The sequence below is a fragment of the Sceloporus undulatus genome, chromosome 2, assembly GCF_019175285.1.
Source record: "Sceloporus undulatus isolate JIND9_A2432 ecotype Alabama chromosome 2, SceUnd_v1.1, whole genome shotgun sequence".
In the NCBI taxonomy this organism is placed as follows: Eukaryota; Metazoa; Chordata; class Lepidosauria; order Squamata; family Phrynosomatidae; genus Sceloporus; species Sceloporus undulatus.
Window position 1 is genome coordinate 98,587,077 of NC_056523.1, and position 12,892 is coordinate 98,599,968.

The 12,892-nt window shown below is 39.5% G+C and overlaps 1 protein-coding gene across 1 annotated transcript in view; it reads right to left on the minus strand.

The window, feature by feature from the left end:
* CATSPER3 (cation channel sperm associated 3) overlaps positions 1–12,892 on the minus strand; it is a 34,760-nt gene that overhangs the window by 12,526 nt on the left and 9,342 nt on the right. The window contains exon 3 of the mRNA XM_042454150.1: positions 8,520–8,759. Coding sequence (XP_042310084.1) covers positions 8,520–8,759 — 240 coding nt within the window. The remainder of the gene's footprint in view (positions 1–8,519; positions 8,760–12,892) is intronic.

Sequence of the window (12,892 nt, forward strand, 5' to 3'; positions counted from 1 at the left end):
TTCCATTTGCCTTCAGAAACCCACAGCAATTCCTGCATCTGTTCTCAAAGAATAGGTTTATGCCTCTGACCTTTGCACACTTGCACACAATGTTGAAATTAGTCCCCAGTACATCTCCTGAAATGGCAGTTTTCTAAATAATTTGGCATTCTAAACATTTATTTGCAAACCAGCCAATGGATGTGTGGAACCTCCATCATATATGAAATTGTGTCTAACAGAACCCCTCTGTGTGGAACACAACAAGGAAATTATATCCCCCAAGGTGGAAATTTACTGCACTGAAGTGGAAGGCAGAAAGCTATAAAGCGGCTGTTGCTTTTTAATTAATAAAAGGGAACCCTACAAAGAAGGTGTTCCGTGTTTCCCAGTCCTGAATACAATTTCCCTGCAAAGGAGTAATTTAGGCTGCAATTAATAAATTGTAATGCTCATACAGATGTAAACAACCTCCCACAACTTCCAGAGGCTGGAGATAAGGTCCACTAGGGCACAAAGGGAAATGGTTTTCAGAGGGGGAAATATCCTCCTTACTATCAATAGGACATTATCCTACTGTTTTGGGCCAAAGATATGTGAAGACTCACAATTGTCTCAGCCATAATCAAGGATTTTGGAGAAGGGTGCCAAAGACTTCACAATGACTTCTTCGAAGCAGATGCACTGCAATCTTTAGATTGCTATAAAGCAATGTATTCCTGTGCAGCTGGGGGGTTGAACTGAATGGCCTTTGTGGTCTCTTCCAATTCTATGATTTTATGAAAGAAGAACTTTTAAATACTCAAGGAATAGCCAGAGCCAAAGTATGGGTGGTCTGCTGCTCAATGATTTATACAGTCTCACACTGCAAACTTCAGTATATTTACTCAGAAGTAAGTCCCACTATGTTCAGCACTGTTCTCCTAACCAGTGTATTCAAGACTGAAAACTAATCATGCAACCCTATCATGTCTACTCAGATGTATGTCTCATTGGGATTAATGGGATAAGGAAAGTATATATAGGATTGGAGCCTTTTACCTCTCTTTTTCAAAATATAAATTTGGTTTCAAAGCAATCTAGTTCTGTTTCCTCAGATCTGCACAGATGAAACAGTGTTTGTACATAGAAAAAAAGTGTGTTCCACAGGTTAATTTTTTAAGTGTGTTTCCACAGGTCAAAACTTATTAAATCAGTTTGCTCTCTTCCACATTTTATATGGGCATCCCTTTCTTCAAGTATTATTAGCAAAGATAAATAGAAATGCATGATTTACCGTCTATAAACTGCTGGGGTTTTTTATATACCCCCTTCTCAACCTTTTTTCCAGAAACACTGGATAATTAGCATATAAAAACCTGGTGATAACTGAAGTCCAAGATCAAAAGTAGTGGGATAAAGGCTCAAAAGTGATCATTATAAGAGCTTTGTGCCTATAAATATCCCACTTCTGGTGAACTCCCAGGCCAATTAATGACAAGCAGAAACTTGGGCTGAATGGCCACAATGCACACATTAGCTCCCTGCTTGAAAACTAAACCTCCAAGGTTGCCAGGAGAAAACCATGGGCCAACAGTCTTTAGATTCAGTGTGTTACTGTTTATATGCCTGTGCCTATGCATAGATATGCATTCATGTATATATTTATCCTGATCCAACACTGCAACCCTTGTTCATTTCTACTGATAGACAGAGAAACGGTCTACATCTCGCTGAGTAAATAAATAAATTGAAAATATTCCAGCATCTTTGGTACTATATGGTTAAGCACACTACTTGAAGATGCAATTTATTTACTTTCAAAGGTAAAAGAGAGCTAATATTCCACATTATAAAAGCACTCTCAAAATGCTTTAAAATGTACAACTGAAATCTTATGGAAAAAGTAGCTGATTTTATATAACCACACTATCCAGGAGGTGTGAATTTTCTAAATGGTAGAGACTCTTAGATACATTTAACACAGAACTGAATGTTAAACTTTTAGCTATTCAGTTTGATGCCCATTCTGCATTTAAATGTTTCAATATAGACACCATCTTCTTCTTCCACATGATAGTTCCAGAGCCCATTGCACATTGAACTGCTTCATGGGACATGGTTCTTTGTGGATCCAGCTATGATGTAATTCAAAATTCAATGAGTGATGATCAGGAGGAAAAAGATATCAGACTATTCTAGAAATCTGAAGAATGGAAGAATTAACTTATTTTCTCTGCTTAGTTCCACACATACATGGAGAAACAGTGGCTACCTATTTTGAGACCTGTAGTTTTAAATGTGAAATGCAAGTTATAAAATCCTCATCCTCATCGACACCAACATCACCATCATCTCTACCACCACCATCATGAGCCTCATCTAGCACCAAACATATTATTATTAACAATGTTGCCTTGTACATTCAAATTATTCCAGGTTTAAAGATCAAACATATCCCCAAGTGGCTACTAGTGATCAATAATATTTAAAACTGTGGGGTTAAGTGGTCAGAGGTCTTACATCTACTGAAGGCACAGATCCCACCTAATCTTGGAAGCTAAGCAGAGTTAGACCTGATTAGTATGGATGCGGGGATCACCAACAACTACCTGCTGCTATAAGCTATATTTCAGAGGAAGGCAATGGCAAAACACCTCTGATTAGTCCTTGCCTAAGAAAATCCTATGAAATTCACAGGATTGCCATAAGTCACCAGGCAGCTGGAAACAGGTAGTCATTATTACAGCTAAGTAGTAATGACTCACTTTATATATCAACATAACATAACAACAATTGGGGGGGGGGTCAAATCTGTCTGTCCCTGTTACAAAAGAAAATATATCTGTGGGCATACATACAGACATTCATAGTTACAAAGGTCTGGAAATTTAATTGCATTCCAAAGCAGATTTAAATGTCAAGAAGGTAAGTGAACCTACCAATGACACTGTCTCACCATGGTGGTGGGCTTACATGCACATGTGAGGGAAGAGACTATGCTGACTGCAGTACTCCTGCTGGGAAGGTCTTCCACAGACAGGCTGTTTCTGAGGAACCAGACTAAATGGGCCAAACAGCTATTGGGCAGTAACAATAGTGGAGGGTGACACTGGTGGAAGATCTCTCAGAGAAAATGCCATAGCTAATGCTTGTTAGTACTGCACAGATGGAGGCATGATAAACCTCCTTTTGATGATCTTTTACCATGAAAACCCTATGATGAGACAATCCGAAATGAAACAAGGGATAGTGCCAGAAGATGAGACCCCCAGGTCAGATGGCACTCAACAAGCTGGGGTAGAGCAGAGAACAAAAACAAGTAGTGATGTAGCTAGTGACGTAACTGGACTCAAGCTGAAAGGACATTGATGAGCACAGAGGTGAAAGGAAAGTCTGGAACTGCACAACACATATTATAGGAACATGAAATGTGAGAATCAGGGAAAGCTAAACATAGTAAAACAAGAAACAGAACATATAAACACTGGAATACTCAGGGTGAGTGAGCTAAAGTGGAAAGGAATGAGACATTTTAAGTCAGATAGTTAACCAATGTTTTACGCAGGAAATGAAAATCTATGAAGAATTAGGATGAAAATTATATTGAAGAGAGATATAGTAAACACTATCAAAGGATACCATGTGAACTCTGACAAGATCATGTCAATAGGACTTCAGTGAAAACCTATAAATGTAATGATTCAAGTTTATGCTCCAACTACAGAGGCAGAAAAGAAGAAACAGAAAGGTTCTGTGTTGGAGTCTAGGAGGAAATTGTTCATACAACAAAACAAGATTTCTTGATAACCATAGGCTATTGGAACATAAAAGTATGAAACAGAGTAGAATCAATGTACAATAACATCAAAATCCACACAACAGTGATATCTTTATTGAGCCACCCAAAAGGCATAAAATATATGTTGCAACCTTTCAGAACTCCACTGGCTTCTTCATCAGGCAATGGTGTTAAAAAAACATGCAAGAGGTGGGAAATGGCAATGTTAGTCACAGGCATTTTGTCAAGATGTTGATGTTGTTCTGAGTTGAAATGGTATGGAGGAATTGTGTGTGTGTGTGTGTGTGTGTGTGTGTGTGTGTGTGTGTCTACGCCTGGACGTATTTTCCATATTGTAGAAAAAAATTGCCCTAGGATTAAGAAATCAAGCAGAAGACCAACCGACTGACAACCGAATTTTGTGAGGCCAACAGTTCGTTAATCACAAACACATTGTTCAAGCAACCAAAGACATAACTGTGTATATGGACATCACCTGATGACTTATATAGACATCAAAGAGACTATCTAATTGGAAGCAGCAGATGGAGAAGCTCCAGTCTCTCTGCAAAAACAAGACCAAGAGCAAATTGTGACCACGAACTACTAATATAATTAATTAGAATAAACCTAAAGAAGTACACTAAACCAACCATCATGCCAAAATACAACCTGAAGAACATCCCCATAGAATTTAATGATAACATAAGAAACAGATTAACACTATTAAGCCTAACTGAATGGGAACCAAAAGATTTCTGAAATGAAACCAAGGACATTGTCAGAGAGGAAAACTAAAAGATACTATCTGTAGCCAGAAAGAAAGAGAAGCCTCAATGGATGACAGATGAAACTCTTCAAGCAGGTAAGGGCAGAGAAGAAGCAAAAGCAGTTAAGCAAAAGCAATTAAGGACAAACAAGAAGCAAAAGTAAAAAATGACAGAAATAGAACACTTAAAATAAATTGTCCAGGGGGGTCAGGCTAGACTTCATTTTACTACCAGTTTAACTTGCATACTGAACATATACATAAAGCAGGATTAAACTCAGAGGAAGGAATCATGAAACTGGAGGAAGGGACATTAACAATTTCAGATACGGAGATGACACTACTAGCAAAAAATAAGCAAGGCCCTGGAATAATTACTGGATGAATATTGAAGAAAGTCAAGGAAGAAAGTGCAAAGACAGGTTTACAGATGAAGATTAAAAACAAAAATAATGAACACAGTTTATTTATGTAGCTTTAAAGTAGATGATGAGGACATAGAAATAGTTCAAGATTTTCCAAGAAATCTGAAGAAAACTAGGGCAACAGTGAAGGAACTAGACAAGATCCTGAAATATAAACACGACTATTAAAGTTAGGATAGTCCTTGCCATCATATTTCCACTTCATATGGATGGTTGTGAAAGCTGGGAAATGACGCAAGCTGATAGAAAGAAAATCAGCTCATCTGAAATTCTCCAGATACTGTGCTTAAAAAGGCAAAGAAATGGGTCCTAGAGCAAATCAGACCTGAATTCTCCCTAGGTGCCAAGATGACTAAACTGAGACTATGATACTGTGGCCATACCATGAGAAGATGACACTCAATAGAAAATACAATAATGGTAAGGCAGAAGGCCTAACTGAAAATAAATCTGGCATTAGTCTGAATTTGATCCATGCCTCTGGGCTATTGTTATCTTTCCATCTTATCTGACCAGCATGACATGGTGACATGGATCAAACAACATTATACATAGAAGCAGGAAGCAAAGCTTGCAAAAAATCAGTCAGAACCAGGTAAGGTAATGATGGTATCGTGTGTCAAAGCAGGGCAAAGCTGTTCTGCTTTGTTAACATCTCATTGGGATTAATATGGCCAGCAAACACACAAACCACGAAGCTAGCTATCACAGTCCACAAAACTGGCTCCATCTAATTGAGAGGCAGAATTCCTAAACAGGAGGGAACATAACATATATGGATGTGATTTTAACTCCTGAGAAGATTTTGGGGCCCTTTATAAATTTAAAACTGGGCATACTACAGATATTATGAGCTGATTAGTTTTCTCATCATTAGATAACAAATTCAATATCATTGACTGAGACATTCATGTTTCAGTTACGTATGACAAGACCAATCAATCAAAAAGTACAAAACAGATTTCACTCTCATGCCACTCTCTGAGAACTTGTCACAATGCATGTGGTAGAGTTTCGGTTGTGAAACTGATAATCTGCAACCACTGCGTTTCACTGCAGACATACAGCCATATTAACAACTAAGAATATTACCTGATCCTGACAACAGATGTCAGCAGTGAGCACAACAAACAGAGCAGTGAACAACTCTGATATTACAGTCTCCTTTATCCTATAAGCTTGGGACCAGAGGTATTTGGGATTTCAGTTTTTTTCTGAATTTGGAATAACTGCATATACATAATGATATATCTTGAAGATGGGACCCAAGTTTAAATGCGAAATTCATTTATATTTGTTATGCACCATATATTCATAGCATGAAGGTAATTTTATACACAGTATTTTAAATACTTTCGTTCATAAAACAAAGTTTGTGTACACTGAACCACCAGAAAGCAAAGGTGTCATTATCTCAGCCACCTATGTGGACAATTTTGGAATATTTGGGATTCTGGAATTCCAGATAAGGGAGACTCAACCTGTATTAGTAGCAGGGTTTTGACGGCCACGGAGGAGGGAGGGACTGCAATTCATAGAATCCTACAGCCAGCTTGGCCACTGCCTTTTTTGGATTACAACTCCCATAAAAATTACTTTTTGGATTCTCCAATTCCTCAGTATTCTGAGATTGTAGTAAGTAAGGTTTCCAAGCTCTCATTAGCACTGTACCATTTGGGTTGCAATTCAGTGCTTGGATGTATAAAAGTATGCCCAATTCAACTCACGGAGTCTTAGGCCTGTTACAGACTGCCAAAATAAAGCTGCTTCGGGTCTCTTTGGAGGTATGCTGTTTAAATTATGCATGCATCCGAAGAATCTGGAAGCTGCACCAAAGCTGTACTCGAGTGCTTAGGAATGTAGAAGATTATCGCATATCGTTTTCTCAGAACGTTCCGAGACGGAACGTTCTGGGAATGGATATTACTGCATTAAGGAAATTGGAACGTGATGGGAACATGATGAGAACACATTTTACCGCACAGCGCATCCCTTTTTCTTGAGAACGTTCCCAGAACGTTTTGCTGTAGCGCATGCGTATTTCGTTTGGAGGACTGTAAGGAACTGGGAAGATTCGGTTTCTGCCCCTCCGAATGCCTCTAGAAGCAAGTGCCCACTACAAATACCTCAATCTGGGTATTTAGCCCCGGCAGCCATTGCAGCTCTTTAAACTGGTTTGAAAGGAAGAGTCCTCTGCTGTCACTCCAGTTCCCCTTTTTTGCAGCTTCTCACCCTTTGCCTCCTGTGTGTGTGCATGTATTGTGTGCCTTCAGATTGTGAGCTTCCTTCCCCGCTTTAACTCTTTGTCTGGCTCTTTGCTATGGAATTCTGGGAGTTGTTTGCTTGCTTTCGTGTGGTGCTCCAAACAGAGGAGCTTTTGTGGGTTCCCTCCTGGAGGGAAGGAGGAGAGGGTCCTGGGCATCCCTGCCTCCTGCAGGCTGACAGCACAGGAGCCCCGCTGGACACGAGACCCTCTCCCTCTTGCTCTCTGCCCTGGTCCCTTCCTTCTCTCTTTTCCCTCTGTTTTGCCCACTCTATTTCTCACTGCTTATCCTTCCTTCTCTCTCCCTCTTTCCATTTTCTCCTTCCTTCTCTCTTTCTCTCTTTCCCTCCTTTCCTCTTCTCTCCCTTGTCCCACCTTCCCTCCCTTTTTCCTTCCTTCCCTCCCTCCTTCTTTCCCCCTTACACACACACACCTTCCCTCACTGCAGTTGCTCGCCTGCCTGCTTCCCTGCCTGCCATTCTTTCAGCCAATCAGGAGACGGAGGAATGAGAGAACGGATTTGAGAACGGAAGAATACTGCACAGACGTCTTGTGGAATGTTCTGAGAGCGTTACAGCTCGCTGGGAACACATCTAATCCGTCCCCTCCCTGGAACACATTGGGAACGTTCTGGGAACCCAATGGGAACACATACGTGCAGTATACTTAAATGCATTCCATTCCCATCGGGTTCCCAGAACGTTCTCAGAACGCTGTGCGGTATTCTCCGTAGAGTGGCTTTGGCGCAACCTCTGGACTCTTAGGTCCCATGCATCATTTAAAATAGCATACTTCCAAAGAGGCCTGAAGCAGCTTTAATTTGGCAGTCTGTAACAGGCCTTAGTTCTGAATAGAAACAGGTAGAACTGAACTGTTAGCCTTGAATGGAGAGCATATGTTTTCCTCCCTGTGTATAAAGCCTGAAGCCAGTTCTGATGCATATCAGCACATACATCCCCACATTAATACCATAATATGAAATTACCATGTAAGGCTAGGCTAAAATCCACACTACACATCTGTGTCCAATGATGAGGGTTTTCAACAGGGGCATCTTAACATAGGAAAACACTCAAACATGAAATCCCCACCTGCAACTTGAAGTGCTACAAACCAGGAAGGGCTGTGCCACAAGTTATTTCTGCACAGTGGTATCCCTTCCCAAATAAAAGAAAATGGAATTAATTCTGAATGGACAAAGAGGTGTGTGGATCAGGACATGTGGTTTTCATGGGAATAGCAATGTTAATACAGAAGTGGAAAAGTTAAGCTGTGACTAATACAACATCTTGTTGCACAGCTAACAAAACAACAGCCACTTACCCTCATTCCTGGGCTATAGTAGATAAGTTTGAGAACCCGTAGTACCTGGAAGCCTTTTAGCATGGTTGCAGTTTGGTGCATTTTGGGGTTGCCTCTGTCAATGGTGTATGGGAGGTAAGCGATGAGAAGGACAATGAAATCAAATCGTTTATAACCATCCTTCCAATAATTAACAGGGTCCAGGTAAAAACTCATCAGAAATTCTGTGGTATAGATGGCTAAAATGATTAGATCTGTTACCTGAAAAGGAACAAGATGCTAATGAAGGAATCAAGAACATCACGAGGAATCTATTTGGTACTTCAGTTACAAAAGAATGTTCAATCACAACTAAAAGTTACCCCCACAAAGTAGGCATTTGGTATGAAATAAAGAACTTCTGGAAGCATGAGTGTACTTATAACCTAGTTGTGCTCAGTTACACAGTCCATTTTATTGTAAGGATGAGGACAAGCACTCCAACATTTATTAACTTCCCACAAAAACTGTAAAATCAGGTAGTACTGAGTGGAGCTGAGATGTTTAAAGGATCTGAAATATGACAGATCCCCACGTCAATGATCTGCAACAACTGTAAAGGATGCCAGTGACTGTAAAGTCAAAGCTTGTTGAACAAAAAAAAAAAGTTGTCTCAGTCTACACAGCATGGAAGTTTAATACTGTACTTTCACTACTTGCTGTAGTTTTATACTTTCAGACAGTAATGTTTCTTCAAGGGAAACAAAAACAACCATCTCACTCAAAGGAGAGGATTTGACAGGCAACTTTACAAAACAGTTTCACCATCCAATCCAGCCTAAGAAGACAGCCATGATTTCTTGCACTTAAGGATTCACCTTCTGAGATCTTAAATACTCTTATTGATAGGAACACAATAATAATAATGCTTTCTTGCTTCTGTACTTTGCTTTGCAAAAGAATCAATAGTTACAGAAGGCCCATAGATTGAGCCTACAGAGTAAAGTGCAAATGGGCTGTGCTGGCCCCTACCCTTCCTTTCTGTGTGTGGCCATAGCAAACACACTCACATAATCACCCCCTCCTTCCTCTGGAGGGCTCTGAATACAATGGCCTGTGTTTAGCAAGTGGCCTTGAGGAGTTTAGCTAGCTCTAAGTATCTCTTTTGCAGTAGCTAGCTATCTATGTACATTCCAAGCTCCAAGCAGATGTAATGCCAAGAAGAAAATACAGGACCATTGAGTGAACAGTGAACGCAACCAATCGCTTGTTGTTTAGAAAACAGCCCTCTGTGAAGGGCATAAAAGGGGGGTGACAAGAAGCCATCGGTGCTGCAGCCTTGGTGACACCTACTTCGGTGTGCTGCTGCCCTGCGCAGACAATAAAGCGTTTTTTATTCTAGCCAGTTCGGTCTCCTTGACTCTGCTTGTCCTCTGGTAGGCCACGGGCCTTCGGGTTCGTGGGTTTGGGGTCACCCGCTACATTATCACATTAAGTTTCCAGCTCTTTTAACATTATAAGACCCTTTAGAGTTTATCTGCACAACCCCAAAATAGCAGTTTTATGTCATCTTAACTGCAGTGGCTGCATCTGATGGGATGCTGGAGTGGAAAGATTTCTTAGTGTGGGGACTGACCTTATAAGCTTTTCTATGTTAATTAAGCAAAAGGGGAAAAAAAGGGGGGGAGCATATGCAGTTACAAACTCCTTGTCACAAGACCAACATAAATCATACACATTTCTAGTCTTGGTACATTTCTTTCCCAGACATCACAGAATGTAGGCTTGTATCACTTATCATAGACTTTACCTAAATCTTAGGTATAGACAGATATTTCATTTTATTGGCATATTATGTATGTTCTCTCCTATAAGGGACACATCTCACACCTATCAGGCACATGGTATTGATAGTCTATTGAACATGGCACTTGTTATTACACTGTAATGGTAAAAAAAAATCAACCTACACAATCTTAGGACATCGTAACTTATATGTCATCTTTTGAGAAAATTGGCACACCCCATATGAACATTTACATGCACTGCAGTTCATGACAGCATTATGTTGCACACTGCATTATGTTGCTCCTTCTACAATACAGTTCATATACTTAACCACATAGTAGTATATTTACATATATTGCATTATTTCAGCATATCTATTGCTACAGAGTGTAAACCTTTATCTGTCAGGCTGGCATTTTATTGTAAATAAAACATTCTCACCTATCCTGGAGGCAGCAATCCGCCAGCAGCTTCCTCTGCCATGGTTGCCTATGACCAAACTGGCCTTGACCAGTGACACTCAGTCTGCTTATATAGAGTGTGCAAGCAGGTTGTTTACGTTTTCATTACCCACTCACAGTTGCATTTCTGTGCCTTTCCTTCCAGTTCTGTTCCAGATGCCAAACACTCTCAGTTTGGCTTTCTGCCTGAGGTTTCCTGCTCCTTTTATGGTAGATATTTGAGAACTTTATATTGGCTTTGTTTTGCTGCTGCACAGAGACTTCTGTTGTCTCTTATCTTTTTCCTTACTTTTAGCCAGCTGGCAGGGCTTTAGCTTCTTCTGTTAATATTTCCCTGTCTCTATACACAGACAGGGCCTTTTAAACTTTTGTTTTTTATCAGGTTTTTGCTCTTAAATTCACTATGCAGAGTGCAAGTTGTCATAATTGACATATTTTCTATTATACAGTGTTTGCATGCAAACATTTTCAACATTAAAACAGCATTTCAAGGAGGTCACATTATTGACAAAAACTATCTCAAAGTATCTTTTTGGGGAGCAAATTTGAGGGTGTTAATAGCTATTTATGTCTGCTGTTCATTTAGTACTAATGTATCCTCTCTCACTGCATTATCCCAACGAATTATGGATCACAAAGCAATACTGTAGTGTATAATTATATTTGGCAACATGATTTTAAAAAACATCAATTTCTGAATGGGAACAGGAAATAGTGCTCACTCTAAATAGGTGAACATATATGCCTTTTTTCACAGTTTTTAACCCCCACCTCTAAAACCAGGGACTGCTTTTTACAATTTACAGACATGATTGTAAAATCCAGGGTCTTATTGATTTAGCCCTAAAGTTATAGTTATATAGTACCAGCTGTATATATTTTTAATTCTTTTAATACAATCCTTCTTCTTTGACCCTGCATAACATAATGAGAAGTATTAACAATATAGCAACAGCAGCTTCATTTATGTACCATTTCATACCACACTAAGCAGTATACAACTGTAAGCTAATTGCCCCCAACAAGCTGGGTACTCATTTTAGGGACCTTGGAAGGATCTAAGGCTGTTTTGGCCCTGAGCCTTGGCTGGAACTGAACTCAAAACCTTGTGCAATATGATGCTTTCCAGCTGTTTTCAATGACATAGTCTATCATCCCTTGACAGCTATCATGTGGTTTGTGAGTGGCTCAGTACAGGTATTTAAACACTGTGCCACCAGGGCTCATATATATAATGTCAACATGTTATAAAAGTTAGGAAGGTGTCATCTGCACTGCAGAAATAATCCGTTTTAACTGCCAATGTAATGGGATTCTGGGATTTGTAGTTTTGTTTTATATTCAGCCTTCTCTTTCAGAGCGCTCTAATGTCACAACAAACTACCGATCCTATAATTCTATAGCATGGAGCCACAGTATTTAAAGGCAATGTCAAACTGCATTATTTCTGCAATGCAGATTAGAACTAACAGTAAATGCTGCAAGTGTAACCCTTCAGTGTAAGAAATGGTACATGTTCAGAGTGCATGTCTCACCTGCAACATGCACATATTCCTATTTAGCTAACTCTACACATTTTGTATATGAATATAAAAACAAACTTGTACTGCCATCACATGAAACACAATACACAATGGCTGCCATCCTGTTGGATAGTCCCAAGTGCAGTGGACCAATTGTTGAATTGTGATTCAACTTTTAAGTGAATCCCATCTGTATAGTGGACCTATTCTAGTTGGAAGAACAGGATTTAAGCCTACACAGAAGTAACAACAATGTAAGAAACATATTTTGTGAACTTCTTTTACTTTTGTGTTGTGTTGTATTGATGCATAGGAGTCATCATCCCATTCACTGTGGAGTGTGATAACAGATAGTGGACAGGATTATCAGCCAGAAAGGGGCTATAATAGCAAAGATATGTTTAATACAAGTAGTAAGGCAATTATTTTCTATTGGCTCTAATTGGTTGTGTTTCTTTCTGAAATACAGAACATGTGTGGAAATTACAGTGCCAAGCACACATTTCCCTCAATACCCAAGGTATATATATAGTTTGCAAAGTTGAGCTTCCCACAAAAATGGTATTGAAGAAATTTTTTTAAAGCTTTTATAAAGCAATAAGTGGACTTCTTGATATTTTCCAGACTTCTCTGTTGGCCTGTA